The sequence below is a fragment of the Thyridium curvatum genome, assembly GCF_004353045.1.
Source record: "Thyridium curvatum strain D216 chromosome Unknown NODE_11_length_606192_cov_83.229133, whole genome shotgun sequence".
Taxonomy (NCBI): Eukaryota; Fungi; Ascomycota; class Sordariomycetes; order Thyridiales; family Thyridiaceae; genus Thyridium; species Thyridium curvatum.
In genome coordinates, this window is record NW_022156766.1 from 321148 (window position 1) to 332671 (window position 11524).

General features: G+C 57.1%; 4 protein-coding genes across 4 annotated transcripts; 2 read left to right on the forward strand and 2 right to left on the reverse strand.

Annotated features, from left to right (window-relative positions):
* Positions 1–1049: 1049 nt before the first annotated feature.
* E0L32_002715 (uncharacterized protein) lies at positions 1050–3023 on the reverse strand (the record flags this gene model as incomplete). The annotated part of the gene is made up of 2 exons (XM_031136935.1): positions 1050–2566; positions 2648–3023. 2 exons carry the CDS (start codon positions 3021–3023, stop codon positions 1050–1052), a joined length of 1893 nt encoding a protein of 630 aa, XP_030999917.1.
* A 1718-nt stretch (positions 3024–4741) lies between these two features.
* E0L32_002716 (uncharacterized protein) lies at positions 4742–6532 on the reverse strand (the record flags this gene model as incomplete). Its single annotated transcript, XM_031136936.1, has 1 exon — positions 4742–6532. The coding sequence occupies one exon, from the start codon at positions 6530–6532 to the stop codon at positions 4742–4744; it is 1791 nt and encodes a 596-aa protein (XP_030999918.1).
* Positions 6533–7038: 506 nt separating this feature from the next.
* E0L32_002717 (uncharacterized protein) lies at positions 7039–9577 on the forward strand (the record flags this gene model as incomplete). The annotated part of the gene is made up of 5 exons (XM_031136937.1): positions 7039–7140; positions 7211–7515; positions 7578–7917; positions 7974–8912; positions 8972–9577. 5 exons carry the CDS (start codon positions 7039–7041, stop codon positions 9575–9577), a joined length of 2292 nt encoding a protein of 763 aa, XP_030999919.1.
* Positions 9578–10119: 542 nt separating this feature from the next.
* Positions 10120–11323, forward strand: E0L32_002718 (uncharacterized protein; the record flags this gene model as incomplete). Its single annotated transcript, XM_031136938.1, has 2 exons — positions 10120–10231; positions 10464–11323. 2 exons carry the CDS (start codon positions 10120–10122, stop codon positions 11321–11323), a joined length of 972 nt encoding a protein of 323 aa, XP_030999920.1.
* Positions 11324–11524: the final 201 nt, after the last annotated feature.

The following is an 11524-nucleotide window of genomic DNA, read 5'->3' on the forward strand; positions in this document are numbered from 1 at the left end:
GGGTCTGTGTGCTACCGGCAGCCTCAAACATCTAACTACGGAGTACGACGCGAGGGAGCTTGCCAATGACGACTCTGGGGTGACAAAAGAAGGGACAAACAAAAGAGGCGAGCAGAAAAAGAAAGGAATTCTTCTAGAAGCCCTGCGCAGGTGCTGTCCCGCCCAGGGCTGCGTCTCCACTTGGGAGCTCTGATGATACGACTGGAACTACTTGTACACGTCCCAAGAGTACGAGTTGTCATGATACCTAGCCCTCATCCACGTCCAGTCTTGATATAATGGGGATAGGCTTACTCGAGGGAGTATCGATCTACCTTCCTAGTCTCCTACCTTTCCAGAAACAGGGTTGATTAGTCGAGCCCGGCGGTGACGGGTCTGGTAGCACCGTGAAGCTTGAAATATCGGCCCGTTGTCGGACGGACCCTTCAACGGACATCACATCAACGATGGGGTTAACCTACGGCCAAAAGAAGTTTCTCAATTCATATCAGCAGGTCGTCGTAGGCGATCTCTAGATGCTGTCTGGCGGTTCGACCCGGTGCCCCCCTCGTCGAACACGTCCAAGTATTCATTAATCTTTCTCAACTTAACTAGTGTCATCGTCTCTTCCTGAAAGAAAATGCGATTCATAGTGTTATGCATCAACGCCGCATGATACGCTTCCAAGACTCTGTACACCGATTCGGATCACAGAGGACACACTCTCGTCCTCTCAACTGTTGGTTAAATGGCAGGCGCTGCAGAAAACAGACCAACATATGTGTGCCATGGTATCATCCCAAAAATGGAAAAAGAGAACCGCGATGAAAAACCCTAGACTTAGTAGGAAAAGATCCCCCTTTTTCGACAGGTGGAATAAATCAATAAATACCACTTGAACCCGCCCCCAGAGGTAATGCTCTCGTTCGCCGCTATGCTTTGTATGGGACAAATGATCTCGCCATCCATGGATGCCCTTTTTTGTTTCGAAATCCCACTCCAGAAACGCTATGCTGTGTTTTTTTTTTGATGACCTCTCCGCTCTGTCTTTTGCTGAAAAAAAATGACACTTAATTGTGCGCCATGTATATGTAGCTGTACGCACCCGGATCTCGAGCGGCCGAGGACATGGGTCCCCGCGGGCCGCCGCCGCTCGGCGCCGCAGCAGCAGCAGCAGCAGCAGCAGCAGCAGCGACGACAGCGCCCGGCTTCTCCTCGACAAAGGGGTCGACCTCCTGCCGCTTGGCGGCGGGCTCGCCGACCTCGTCGAAGACGCCGTACTTGTCCTGCCACAGCTTGCGGAGGACCTGGTACAGGAAGAGGTACTGCGCCTCGGCCTGGACCATGGTGCGGCGCTGCTCGCGCAGCTGGTTGACCGTGTCGAAGATGAGATCGTCGGGCTCGTCGTCCGCGCTCCCCGCCTCGCCGGCCTGGATGCTGTCGCGCTCGTCGTCCGCCGCCGCCGCCGCCGCCGCCTTGGCCTCCTTGGCCTTGAGGCTGCTGCTGTTGTGCCCGTCGCTGCTCGTCGTGATCCCGTCCCCGCTGGCGGTGGTGGTGTTGCTGGTCGTCGTCGTGGTCGACGCCGTCTTGGGCCGCCGGCCGGCGTCGTCAAAGTTCTCCAGCACGCCGGCCTCGAGCTCCCGCATCAGGTGCTCCAGGGCGATGAAGGTCCCCGTCCGCCCGACGCCGGCGCTGCAGTGCACTATCCGCGGGTTCTCCGGGCTCGAGCTCTTCTCCCTCGACAGGCGCATGAGCTGGAAGAACGAGTCGAGATCCTCGAGGGCGGGCACGCCAAAGTCGGGCCACTTCTTGTACAGAAAGTGGTAGACGACTCGCTCTTCCTCCAGCTCCACCTCACGAGCGGGCTCCGCCACGTCTGCCTCTGAGGTGCCGTTGGACGTGCTCTCGCCGTTCGCCGAATATGCCATGGCCACGTGCGACGTCTGGGTCGGAGGGGGCGACTTCATGACGACGTCCTGCGACTCGTCCGTAGCCCCGTTGGTGCCGCCGCTCACGGCGGCCGATTGCTGTTGATTCTTGTGAACCCGCACAATGAGTTTGCGCAACTCGATGGCCTCGCCAGCCGGGGTCTCCTCCATGCCCTCGCACAGCACGCTAGCCCTGAAGCCGTCGCCGAACTCGTCCTCCTCGTTGACCTCGAGAACTTCGCCCACCCGCCGCGGGAAGTAGGGGAAGCATTTCTCCATGTTCGCCTCGTGGGTCTCTGTCAGCATTACGATGACGGCGGGCGAGGTCAGCTGCTCCACCACCATCCTCCAGACGTGGTCTGTGGAGACCTGCTTGGGCCCCTGCATCGCGATATACCGGTCTGGCGGTCTCGAGGGGTTCGTCGAGTGCGTGGGCGTCAGAGTGATCGGCGAAGCGTTAATGTAGTCTACATGGCCCGAGGGGACCTGTAACTTGACTCGGTTATTGTTGAAAGGCTGGATGTTCATGTACCGGTCTAGGACCCTGAGGTGAGGGCCGGTAACGCGGGCCCAGCGGAAGTCAGGCGACGGGTTGGCTATGCTCTGCATTTGGCGGTTGCGCTCGAGCCAGACGAGGTCTTGGAACTTGTTCTCTATCGCTGGAGGTCGCCCGCGAAGTTAGCACTTAAGTCACAAGCTGCTAGGGAGGTCCTTGGAAGCAGTAATGCACACAGACGAACCTGCTTGTGGGAGAGATAGAAACTGCGGCATCTTGGGCTTGCCGTCTCCGGACTGCAGCTCGCCATTCTGACTCGCGCTGTCCCTGTTGATCGGCGACTCGGTTTGCCTCTTGAGAGCGTCTTCCAGCGAGGTCGCTGTCGTCGTGGGCGACTGCGGTTGCGGAGACTCGCGCGCACGCTTTGCAGACGAACGCAGGTGGAGGCCGCGGAAGGGAGAGCGCGAGTGCTTCTCTCTGGGGAGTTGGGGAGGCGCGGCGAGAGAGCGCCCCGAGGGAGAAGGGGTCCTCGAAGCTGCAGGCTTTGCATCGCCGGCCTTTGCTGTCGCCGGCCCGGCGATGTCCTTCTTGTGCCGGCGGAATCGCGAAAGGCGATCCATGGTGGTATGATGTTGCGCCCAGTCAGCCTTGGGTGGAGCTGAGAGTATTCGAGGTCGCGTGTGGTGTGGTCGAATCCGGAGTTGTGGAATGCTAATGGACAATACAAGTCTCGACCCCACCGCCAGGTTTGGATCGGCCAGACAGAGACAATATTATTATTGAGGGTACGATTCGACTGAAAGAGGCAGCGCAGTAAACACAGTCGAGCTAAAATCGAACAGGCTCGACCGGTACACGGTGGCAGACAACGAGGGGGAAGAGGTAGGGAGAGATAGAAGTGAAGTGGTGGGACTCGATCGCGATGTCGCAAGCGGTTCAGAGTGACGGCGGAATTCAAAGCAGCACGTGCTAATTAAAGGTACAAGTAGAATACAGTCCGTCAAGAACTAAAGAGAGTAAACAGCCTCGAGAGGGAAAGTAAAATAAAAGTAGATGGAGAAAGGAGAGAGGTAGCTTCCCCGGGAAGTCTAGTGTTATTAATGGGGGCCGAAACGTTTTATACCTTTTAGCAAGTCGCAGGCCGTGATTAATAAACCCCCATTCCGCAACGCTGCGAGACCCTCATTCATTTGCGATCGTGAGTCGTGAGTCGTGAGTCGTGAGTCGTGAGTCGTGAGTTGTGACTTTTGCTCTCGTGCTCGACTGGGAACCACTCCGTAGAGACAAAGAACGCCCGAGATGCTTGTGTGCAGCAACAAATCCCATCCCAGTCATCCATCCATCATGCTCAATGACGAGACCTTGTGGGACCGGGGGGTGTTGCTGATCAAGTCCATGGGTGTTGTTGGTATTTTTATTGTACAAACTGCTCCCCTTTTGCCCTTGTGACTTGCAGGACTCGGCGGCACACAATCACGGCTCGAGACGAACTAGCCTGTCCCAGGGCAGAGATGGCGCCTGGGCACCCTGGCGGGATAGGAGATTAGGAGTTAAAGCTGAGCCTGCAGCTTTCCATAGTGTGCAATATTACAGTACAAGTAGCTGGAGGAGCCTCCCTGGTCGTCAGTGACAGAACCCATGGTCTTGGTTCCCGGGTCCACCTTAGCTTGTCCTCGAACCCTGGAAAGCCACGCTGCAGGTGCCCGCTTCGACACCGGCGGGGCCGTTGATTCCCTGTATTTTGCCTCGGTAGGTACATTGTGTGTGCCTAGGTACCTAATGTAGGTACGGATAGATCGTATTTGCTTTTTCCTATTGTGTACCCATGTCTGATGTGCGAAGAGCTGTCTACTACTTGTAGTACTTAGGTGGCTTGTGAAATGGGAGCACAACTACGAGACAAACTGATTGGCTCACCATACACACTCCTGACTCTGTAGCTAAGTAGGTAGTCGCTTTGGATGTTGAACACTGCAACTCGTTACCAGTACTTTTGGCCAAGCAGCTACCTACCTGTCACTCGGTATGGCTTCGACAGCCGCATACAGGAAACCCTGTCCTGAACTCTGAATCGTAAGTAGAGTATCTGTGTGGCACCCTCATTATTACGTCGCTTGGCTTGGTAGTGTTGCATTGTAGGATTGTGAGAAAAACAGTGAGCTAAGCTGTGTTTGCTACAGTAATATACAGCCCCCGTCACGGGGGCCGAGAGAGAGGTTATTCATATACGGTATTGGTACATATAAAAGTCTGGTGGCATTGTGCCCGATAGCTCCCTCCTCCAAATAGCCACCAGTGTCTTCTTCACTGAATATGATCAAAAAGAACAAACCAGCCGTCATACACTCGAGTACACTGCTGTCACGTATCTGCCGCATTCCACGCGCTGCTCCATCTGCACCTTGCGGCCCTTGCCTCCTTCTCCTAGCCGCACTGTCGTTCGCGGCGTGATCTGGAACCGGTGAGCCTCGCCCTTGCGGCCTTTGGCAGCATCACCTCTGCCGCCATCCAACGGCCCGATATACATGGGCTCGTTGACATTGTTTCTCTTCCCCGAGCCCAACTGGTAGAACTCGTTGCCGCCCCACCAGACGATGTCGGCTCCCCAGTTGGTATCGTTCTCCGACTTCTGTTGAGCCGCTGCGAGGTTCGTGACGTTGTCCATAACGGCGGCAGCATGCGTGCTGCCCACAGAGATGTCGGAGAGGCGGATGGGGACGACGCTCTGCTTCTTCTCGTCGTATTCAAATAGGTTGGAAAGAGCCTTGATCTTGGTCGGGCCGCCCGAGATGTGAGTCCACTTGCCGGTCCCGAGGCCCCCATGGATGCCCTCTCCACAGGCCCAGGTGTCGGCGACGACCTTGCCCAGGTTCGACCTGGAAACCGTGTCATCGCTTCCTTGTGCGGCTACACGTGTGGCGTCGACCGTGAAGAAAGAGTTCGCCCCGCCAGCTGCAATCGAAGTGACTTGTGGAAGTAGATTGGTGCCACTGTACAGTTTTGTGAAAGGCAGCATAGACGGGACGTCAGTCAGAGGCGTTTCGGGCTGCACTGGGAAGCCGAGTTGCCCCACAGAGTTGTCGCCAAAGCTGAAGACCCTGCCTTGATTGTCCAGAACCAAGGAGTGATAGTCACCCGCAGCCACTTTGGTTATCTTGAATCCCCGCAAGGCAGCGATCTCGTGCGGCTGGTCAAACGGCCCCTTAGGCCTAGTGTTCCACGTGAGGCCAGGGACACCCATCTGACCCTTATCCGGAAAAGCCTCGCTGCTGGAGGCCGCGGAGAAGACACGTCCACTCGAGGTCAGCAGAAGACAGTGCTCCAGACCGCTGCTGATGTCGACTACCTTCTCTCGCCAACCAAGATTTGCTGGCAGAAGGGTCCGGTAGCTGACCGGGGAGGCATTGGACCAGAGGGATCCGGAAGACGATTGCTCTCCCTTCTCTCCCTGAGTTTGATCGTTCTGAGAAGCAGGGATCGAGTAGACATTGCCGCCGGAGGACAATGCCAGGATACGGTCCCGAGATAAACTAATCTTGACGAGATCTTTGCCCTTGAGTGTTGGGATGGGCTCCGAGGCCTCGGTGGAGAATGCATTCCCCCATTGCACGAGGTCACCATTCTCCAGAATCGCTGCTCCAAAGTCACGATCAAGCTTTAGGTCGCGGAGCAGTTTGCCGTCAAAGTAGGGTATTCTCCGCGGCAGTTTAACCACCGTATCTGCCAAGCCCGGCGCGGCCACCTTGCCCGAGTTGGCACCCCATGCGTACACTCCAGGGTGCTCCCAGCTATCCTTGACCTGGAGGTGTTGCGAACTGATCAGGTCGCGATTGTCCTCCTTGGACTTGGGCCGTTTCCTCTTCTTCTCAAACTCAAGCTCGGCCTGTATGGGCTTCGCAGGTTCTTGCTTCTGGAAGACGATAGGGTAGGCGACCACGGCCCCTGCTGAGAACAGTGCGGCAAAGAAGAACATAACCAGCCGCCGATTCGACCCTGCAGGCTTCTTGGGTGTGCGGGGAGGCACATTGATGTGGCGAACCCACCGGGGGTGCATCGGGAGGACGGAGTGTCGAGCGGCAAGGCGGAAAGCCAGAGGGCGCAGTGCGCCTCTCGATAGATTGGAGGACATGATCAGGGTGATGTTGTCTGTAGCCAGGCTGGTGTTGTCCGAACGTCAAGCTGCTCTCAATTACATGGAGAGTACATGGTGTATCAAGGGCGTCAGATCGTATGGTCTGTCGAAGCTATTCGTCGACAAATGGTGAGGTCATGGCGGTGCCAAAGAGTGAGATGAACTCTCTCCGCAGCTAGTAGACTCTAGTAACAGCAACAAAGATCGAGTCGAAGCGCTAGAATTTCCAATCAACTGAACCCTTGTGACTGGCCCAAGCTCCCTGTGACCAGCTCGTCTCGGACCCACACTGGAAGCTCAGAACCGCTAAAAAAGGGCTCTCCAGCTGCCCCACAGCGGGATTCGTTCATTGAGGCCAGCTTATTAGGTACAACAAATAGGCCTACCGATTGCGGATTCTACGACGACATCCCACTATTGCGATACCGCACACCCACGACGAGGGGTTCACGAGGAGCAAGCCCACCAGCGCCAGGACAGAGGTCAGGGGACATCTGTCGACCATGTACGAAGATGCGTGGTACAACTTTGACTTCCAGCACAAGAGGAATCCCTCGCAGAGTCATGGACACAAAAGAAAAGAGTCCTTGTTGCAGCAACCGAATGTGCGCGCCCCCGGCCTCAGATGCTGCCTGCCCATTGACTGGTGCTTGCTGACCTGTGAACCTGACATAGGGCGTGAGCCAGCCGGGAGATGCGACTGAACCATTAGAAGAGCTGTTTGAGGACGAGGCAGACCCGAACACCCCGGCCGAAGCAACTATCGCCAGAAGAGCCAAGTCATATTCCGACTTCCACGACCTTGTCCGAGAGCATCCGGTCACACAAAGCTCGGAACGGAGGAGAGCTTCAAGAAAGCAAGACAGATATTGGGATGCGCTGGCAATACAAGAGCCCAGACACAGTGCTTTCGATCTAGACACACCCATATTCGAATTGTTGCAAGACGATCTGCTCGAGGCGAGCCAACAGGAATACTCGTACGCCCCAGCTGCTATGATCCCAGCGAGAGGGAACCGAATCGCTGACCACAATACACCAGGCTATATCGAGACCAGCTAGCGTTGACAGAGAGGCACCTGGATACTCTCATTCAAGACACCAATGGGGCCCTAGATATCCTGGCCTCGCTAGCCGACTCGTTCCGAGCAGTCGAGGACCAGACCAGCTCCTTCAAGTCTCAGTGCGACGACCTCCTCACTGAACAGAAGCGCCTGCAGAAGCTGGCAGATGAAGTTGGGACCGACCTCTACTACTACACCTACCTCGACAATGTAACGCGGCGGCTCAATGCACCCGGCGCCAGCCGCCTTGTGGATGACGAAGTCTTTGAGGAGATTCTCACAAACCTTGACGCGTGCATAGCGTTCATGACAAAGAATGTGAGTATCAAACCAGGCCGGGTCTCAGTCATGAAGCGTCAGTCTGACCTGTGTAGCCAAACTACCGAGACGCCGAGTCGTATCTGGCTCGATACCAAGCCCTTTTGACCAAAGCCCTGCACCTGCTAGAGGTTGGATTTGTGAGTAGGTTAGACAAGTCTTCTGCCGACATGGCGAAACAGATCGCGGCCACGCAGTCGGAAGCTGCTCGGCATGCTCTGGCATATGGCCGCTTTGAGGAGCTGCTGCTAGACTCTTACTCTCTCTTACCAAACATACGCAATGTCCTCTCAAAGGCCTTTGATGAGTATGGCAGTCCCAAGTCTGGACAGAGTGTTGACATCTACAGCAATACTGCCAAGAATATTTTTCTGGCGTACTTGGGGACACGAGATCGGGATCTAAAGCCAATAATTCAAAAGGAGATCGAGGCCTTCAGAAATGACGCCAAGGAAACCTCGCCCGAGACGGCCTCAAGGAACTTCGTCAAGCAATGCTTTGAGCGGTCGTATCACGAAGCCCAACTATTCACCAAGCTCTTTGAGATGGAGCCGGGATATAGTACCGACACGGCTTCGGCGTTCATGGCCATCAAAGGCCACAGGAGCGACCTGGTCAACGGTGTCAATGTGGCCCCTATCGCGACCCAGCTACAGTCGGTTCTGGTTCCCTCAGAATTGAAAGTCGCTTGCAATGTTCTCGGATGGATGACTCATGAGTACCTCGTGTTGGACTATGACGAGGACGAGACGCCCTTCGCTAGGCACTGCCGGGAACTCACAGCACGCCTTCTGACCGAGCACCTGTGGGCGTTCACGGATGCAGCATTTGAAGCCGAGATTGCCAAGTCCATTTCCAAAGTGCCTGTGGTCGTGGATGCTCTAAAGATTGGACCGGTCGTCGACGGGGTGGCATCGTCCAATGCATATCCGCCGGTCAAGCGCGCCTTGGAGCTGCTCGACTTGTTCGATCAGTCCATGCCCAAGGAGCGATGCGTAAGTCCTTCACCGTACATAGAAGCACATGATCTCCTTGCTAACGCGACATGTCACAGCAACGAGACAGCCCGGTGGTTTTCAAGATCGTCAAGGAGGCCATCCAAGCGCTGCACCGCGCCGAGGCTCGCCTCAAGCCCCTGAAGACGGGTACCGACTCGGACCTGTTCATGATCAAGAATCTCCTCATTCTGAAGAACGAGTTGGTGTCCTTGGAGATAGGAGACATCCGCAGCCAGGATCCAGGAATGCAGCATTTTGGGCAGATATGGGATGCCCTGAGTGTGGCGCAGAACCTGGTGGGCTACTTCAGCAGCTTCATCCCGGGCTCGTCGTTATGGTCTCGTGGTTCTCCCGGCCCGGGGGGTGCCAAGAACGGCACGCCGGCGGTGGCGCCGGAGCAGCAAGACGCCAGCGACCAGCTGGACGAGCTCCTGAGAAAGTCCATCTACGCGTTTACGCAGCGGTGGGGCGATGTGATCAACGAGGCCACGGGCAGGCAGCTGGGCGGCAAGAACCTCGTCAAGGTGGAGAGGGAGCTGGAGGCGATGCTGCAGAACGCATTCAGCAACCAGCCCGAGGTCATCGCCAAGCTCAAGGAGGCGATCCAGATGCATGCGCAGGCGCAGAACGAGCGGAAGGGGAGCAAGATCACGAGAGTCTAGAGAGTCTAAGGGAAGGGAAGGAAGAGAAAGGGACAGAGGGCATGTTCCGCCATAGACAAAAGAGAGTATTCTTCATGCAGAGATGAACTTGAAATTGTGCACCCGGTGATCAGATGTGTTGAGCACTCGCGATAATCCCAACTGTGTCTTATCGACAGATCGAAGAGCACTTGATTTGATGGGCTGGAGCACGCAATCCGAGACGGACTTCACGTACCGAGAAATGGGCTCCACAAGGCTTGTTAACAAGTACCTGCTTGATGGAGCAATAGCTTGGGGAAATTGGAGAAAGGGCTGCACAGGCCCAAGTACCTCGAGTTCCCCGCTTACCTCACAGTCCCGAGTTATCGGTGTCTATCAATCCAATTATTTTATATCAAAGGGCCTGCGTTGTGTGTCTGAAATCTATCGGCCAATTTTCCCTCCCGTCCAGCCTCTCTCACCTAGCACGCCTTTATAGGAGAATTTTCTCAAACAGAGGTGCAGTCCAATTCTTGTATCCTGCGTAGCTGCAGTCGAACGCCAAGTGCCAGGTGGTAAACATGGCGGACTCGGCCTCCGACGTTGAGGAGCACTCCAAGGGAGGCGGAGCTCTGCAGACGGCCAAGGATCTGTTTGCTGGAGCTGCCGGAGGTGTAGCTCAGGTCCTGATCGGTGAGCTCATATCTCTCCCTTTTATGTTGGCTCTTGGGACGGCGCGTTTGAGACTGCGGGATGCTTCTTTGAGAACAACAAAGGAGACGCCGGCATCGGCCTGGCCCTCGCATTGAGCAAGGCGGCCTAGCAGCATCAGAGTCACGAAGCACCACTGTCTATTATGCTTAGGACACCAGACCTTGAAATGAAGCCATACCTTTCCAGTCCAATACGCTGACTGCCTTATCAGGACAACCCTTCGATATCGTCAAGGTCCGGCTGCAGACCAGCACGGCCTACTCATCCGCCCTCGACGCCGCCACCTCCATCTGGAAGAAGGAAGGGCCCTTGGCCTTCTACAAGGGCACCCTGACGCCGCTCGTCGGCATCGGCGCCTGCGTCTCCATCCAGTTCGGCGCCTTCCACCAGGCCCGCCGCTGGTTCGAGGCCGCCAACGCCGCCAAGTCGCCCGCGGCCGTCTCGGGCGGCGCCGCCCTGCCCTCGCACCCCACGCTCTCCTACGGCCAGTACTACGCCGCGGGCGCCTTCGCCGGCGTCGCCAACTCGGTCATCTCGGGCCCCATCGAGCACGTGCGCATCCGGCTGCAGGCCCAGCCCCACGGCGCCGGCCGCCTGTACGCGGGGCCCCTCGACTGCGTGCGCAAGCTCGCCGCGCCCGCGCCCCTGGGCGCCGGCTCGGCGCTGCGCGGCCTGTACCGCGGCGAGGCCGTCACCGTCCTGCGCGAGGCCCAGGCCTACGGCGTGTGGTTCTGCACCTTCGAGTGGCTCATGAACTCGGACGCCCGGCGCAGCGGCGTCGACCGCAGGGACGTGCCCGCCTGGAAGGTCGCCCTCTACGGCGGCCTCGCCGGCGAGGCCCTCTGGCTCAGCAGCTACCCGCTCGACGTGGTCAAGAGCAAGATGCAGACCGACGGCTTCGGGCCCGAGGGCCAGAGGTACAAGACGATGCGCGACTGCTTCGCGCAGACGTGGCGCGCCGAGGGCATGAGGGGCTTCTGGAAGGGCGTCGGCCCCACGCTGCTCAGGGCCATGCCTGTCAGCGCCGGCACGTTTGCCGTCGTCGAGTTCACGATGAGGGCGATCAACTGAGCGGCGGGGGGGGGGGGGGGGGGGGGGGGGGGAGAAGAGGGGGGAGGAAACATGTCTGCGTTGGGCAGTCAGTCGATCAGCAATAGTGGCGACGAATCGAGATATTCGAGTCCCAATCCGTAGTGGCTGGGAGTCTTTGGCGGTGTACAGGCCTTTCGTAACTTTTGACATCTTCAGGGGTATGAACCTTCCTTCCCTTTC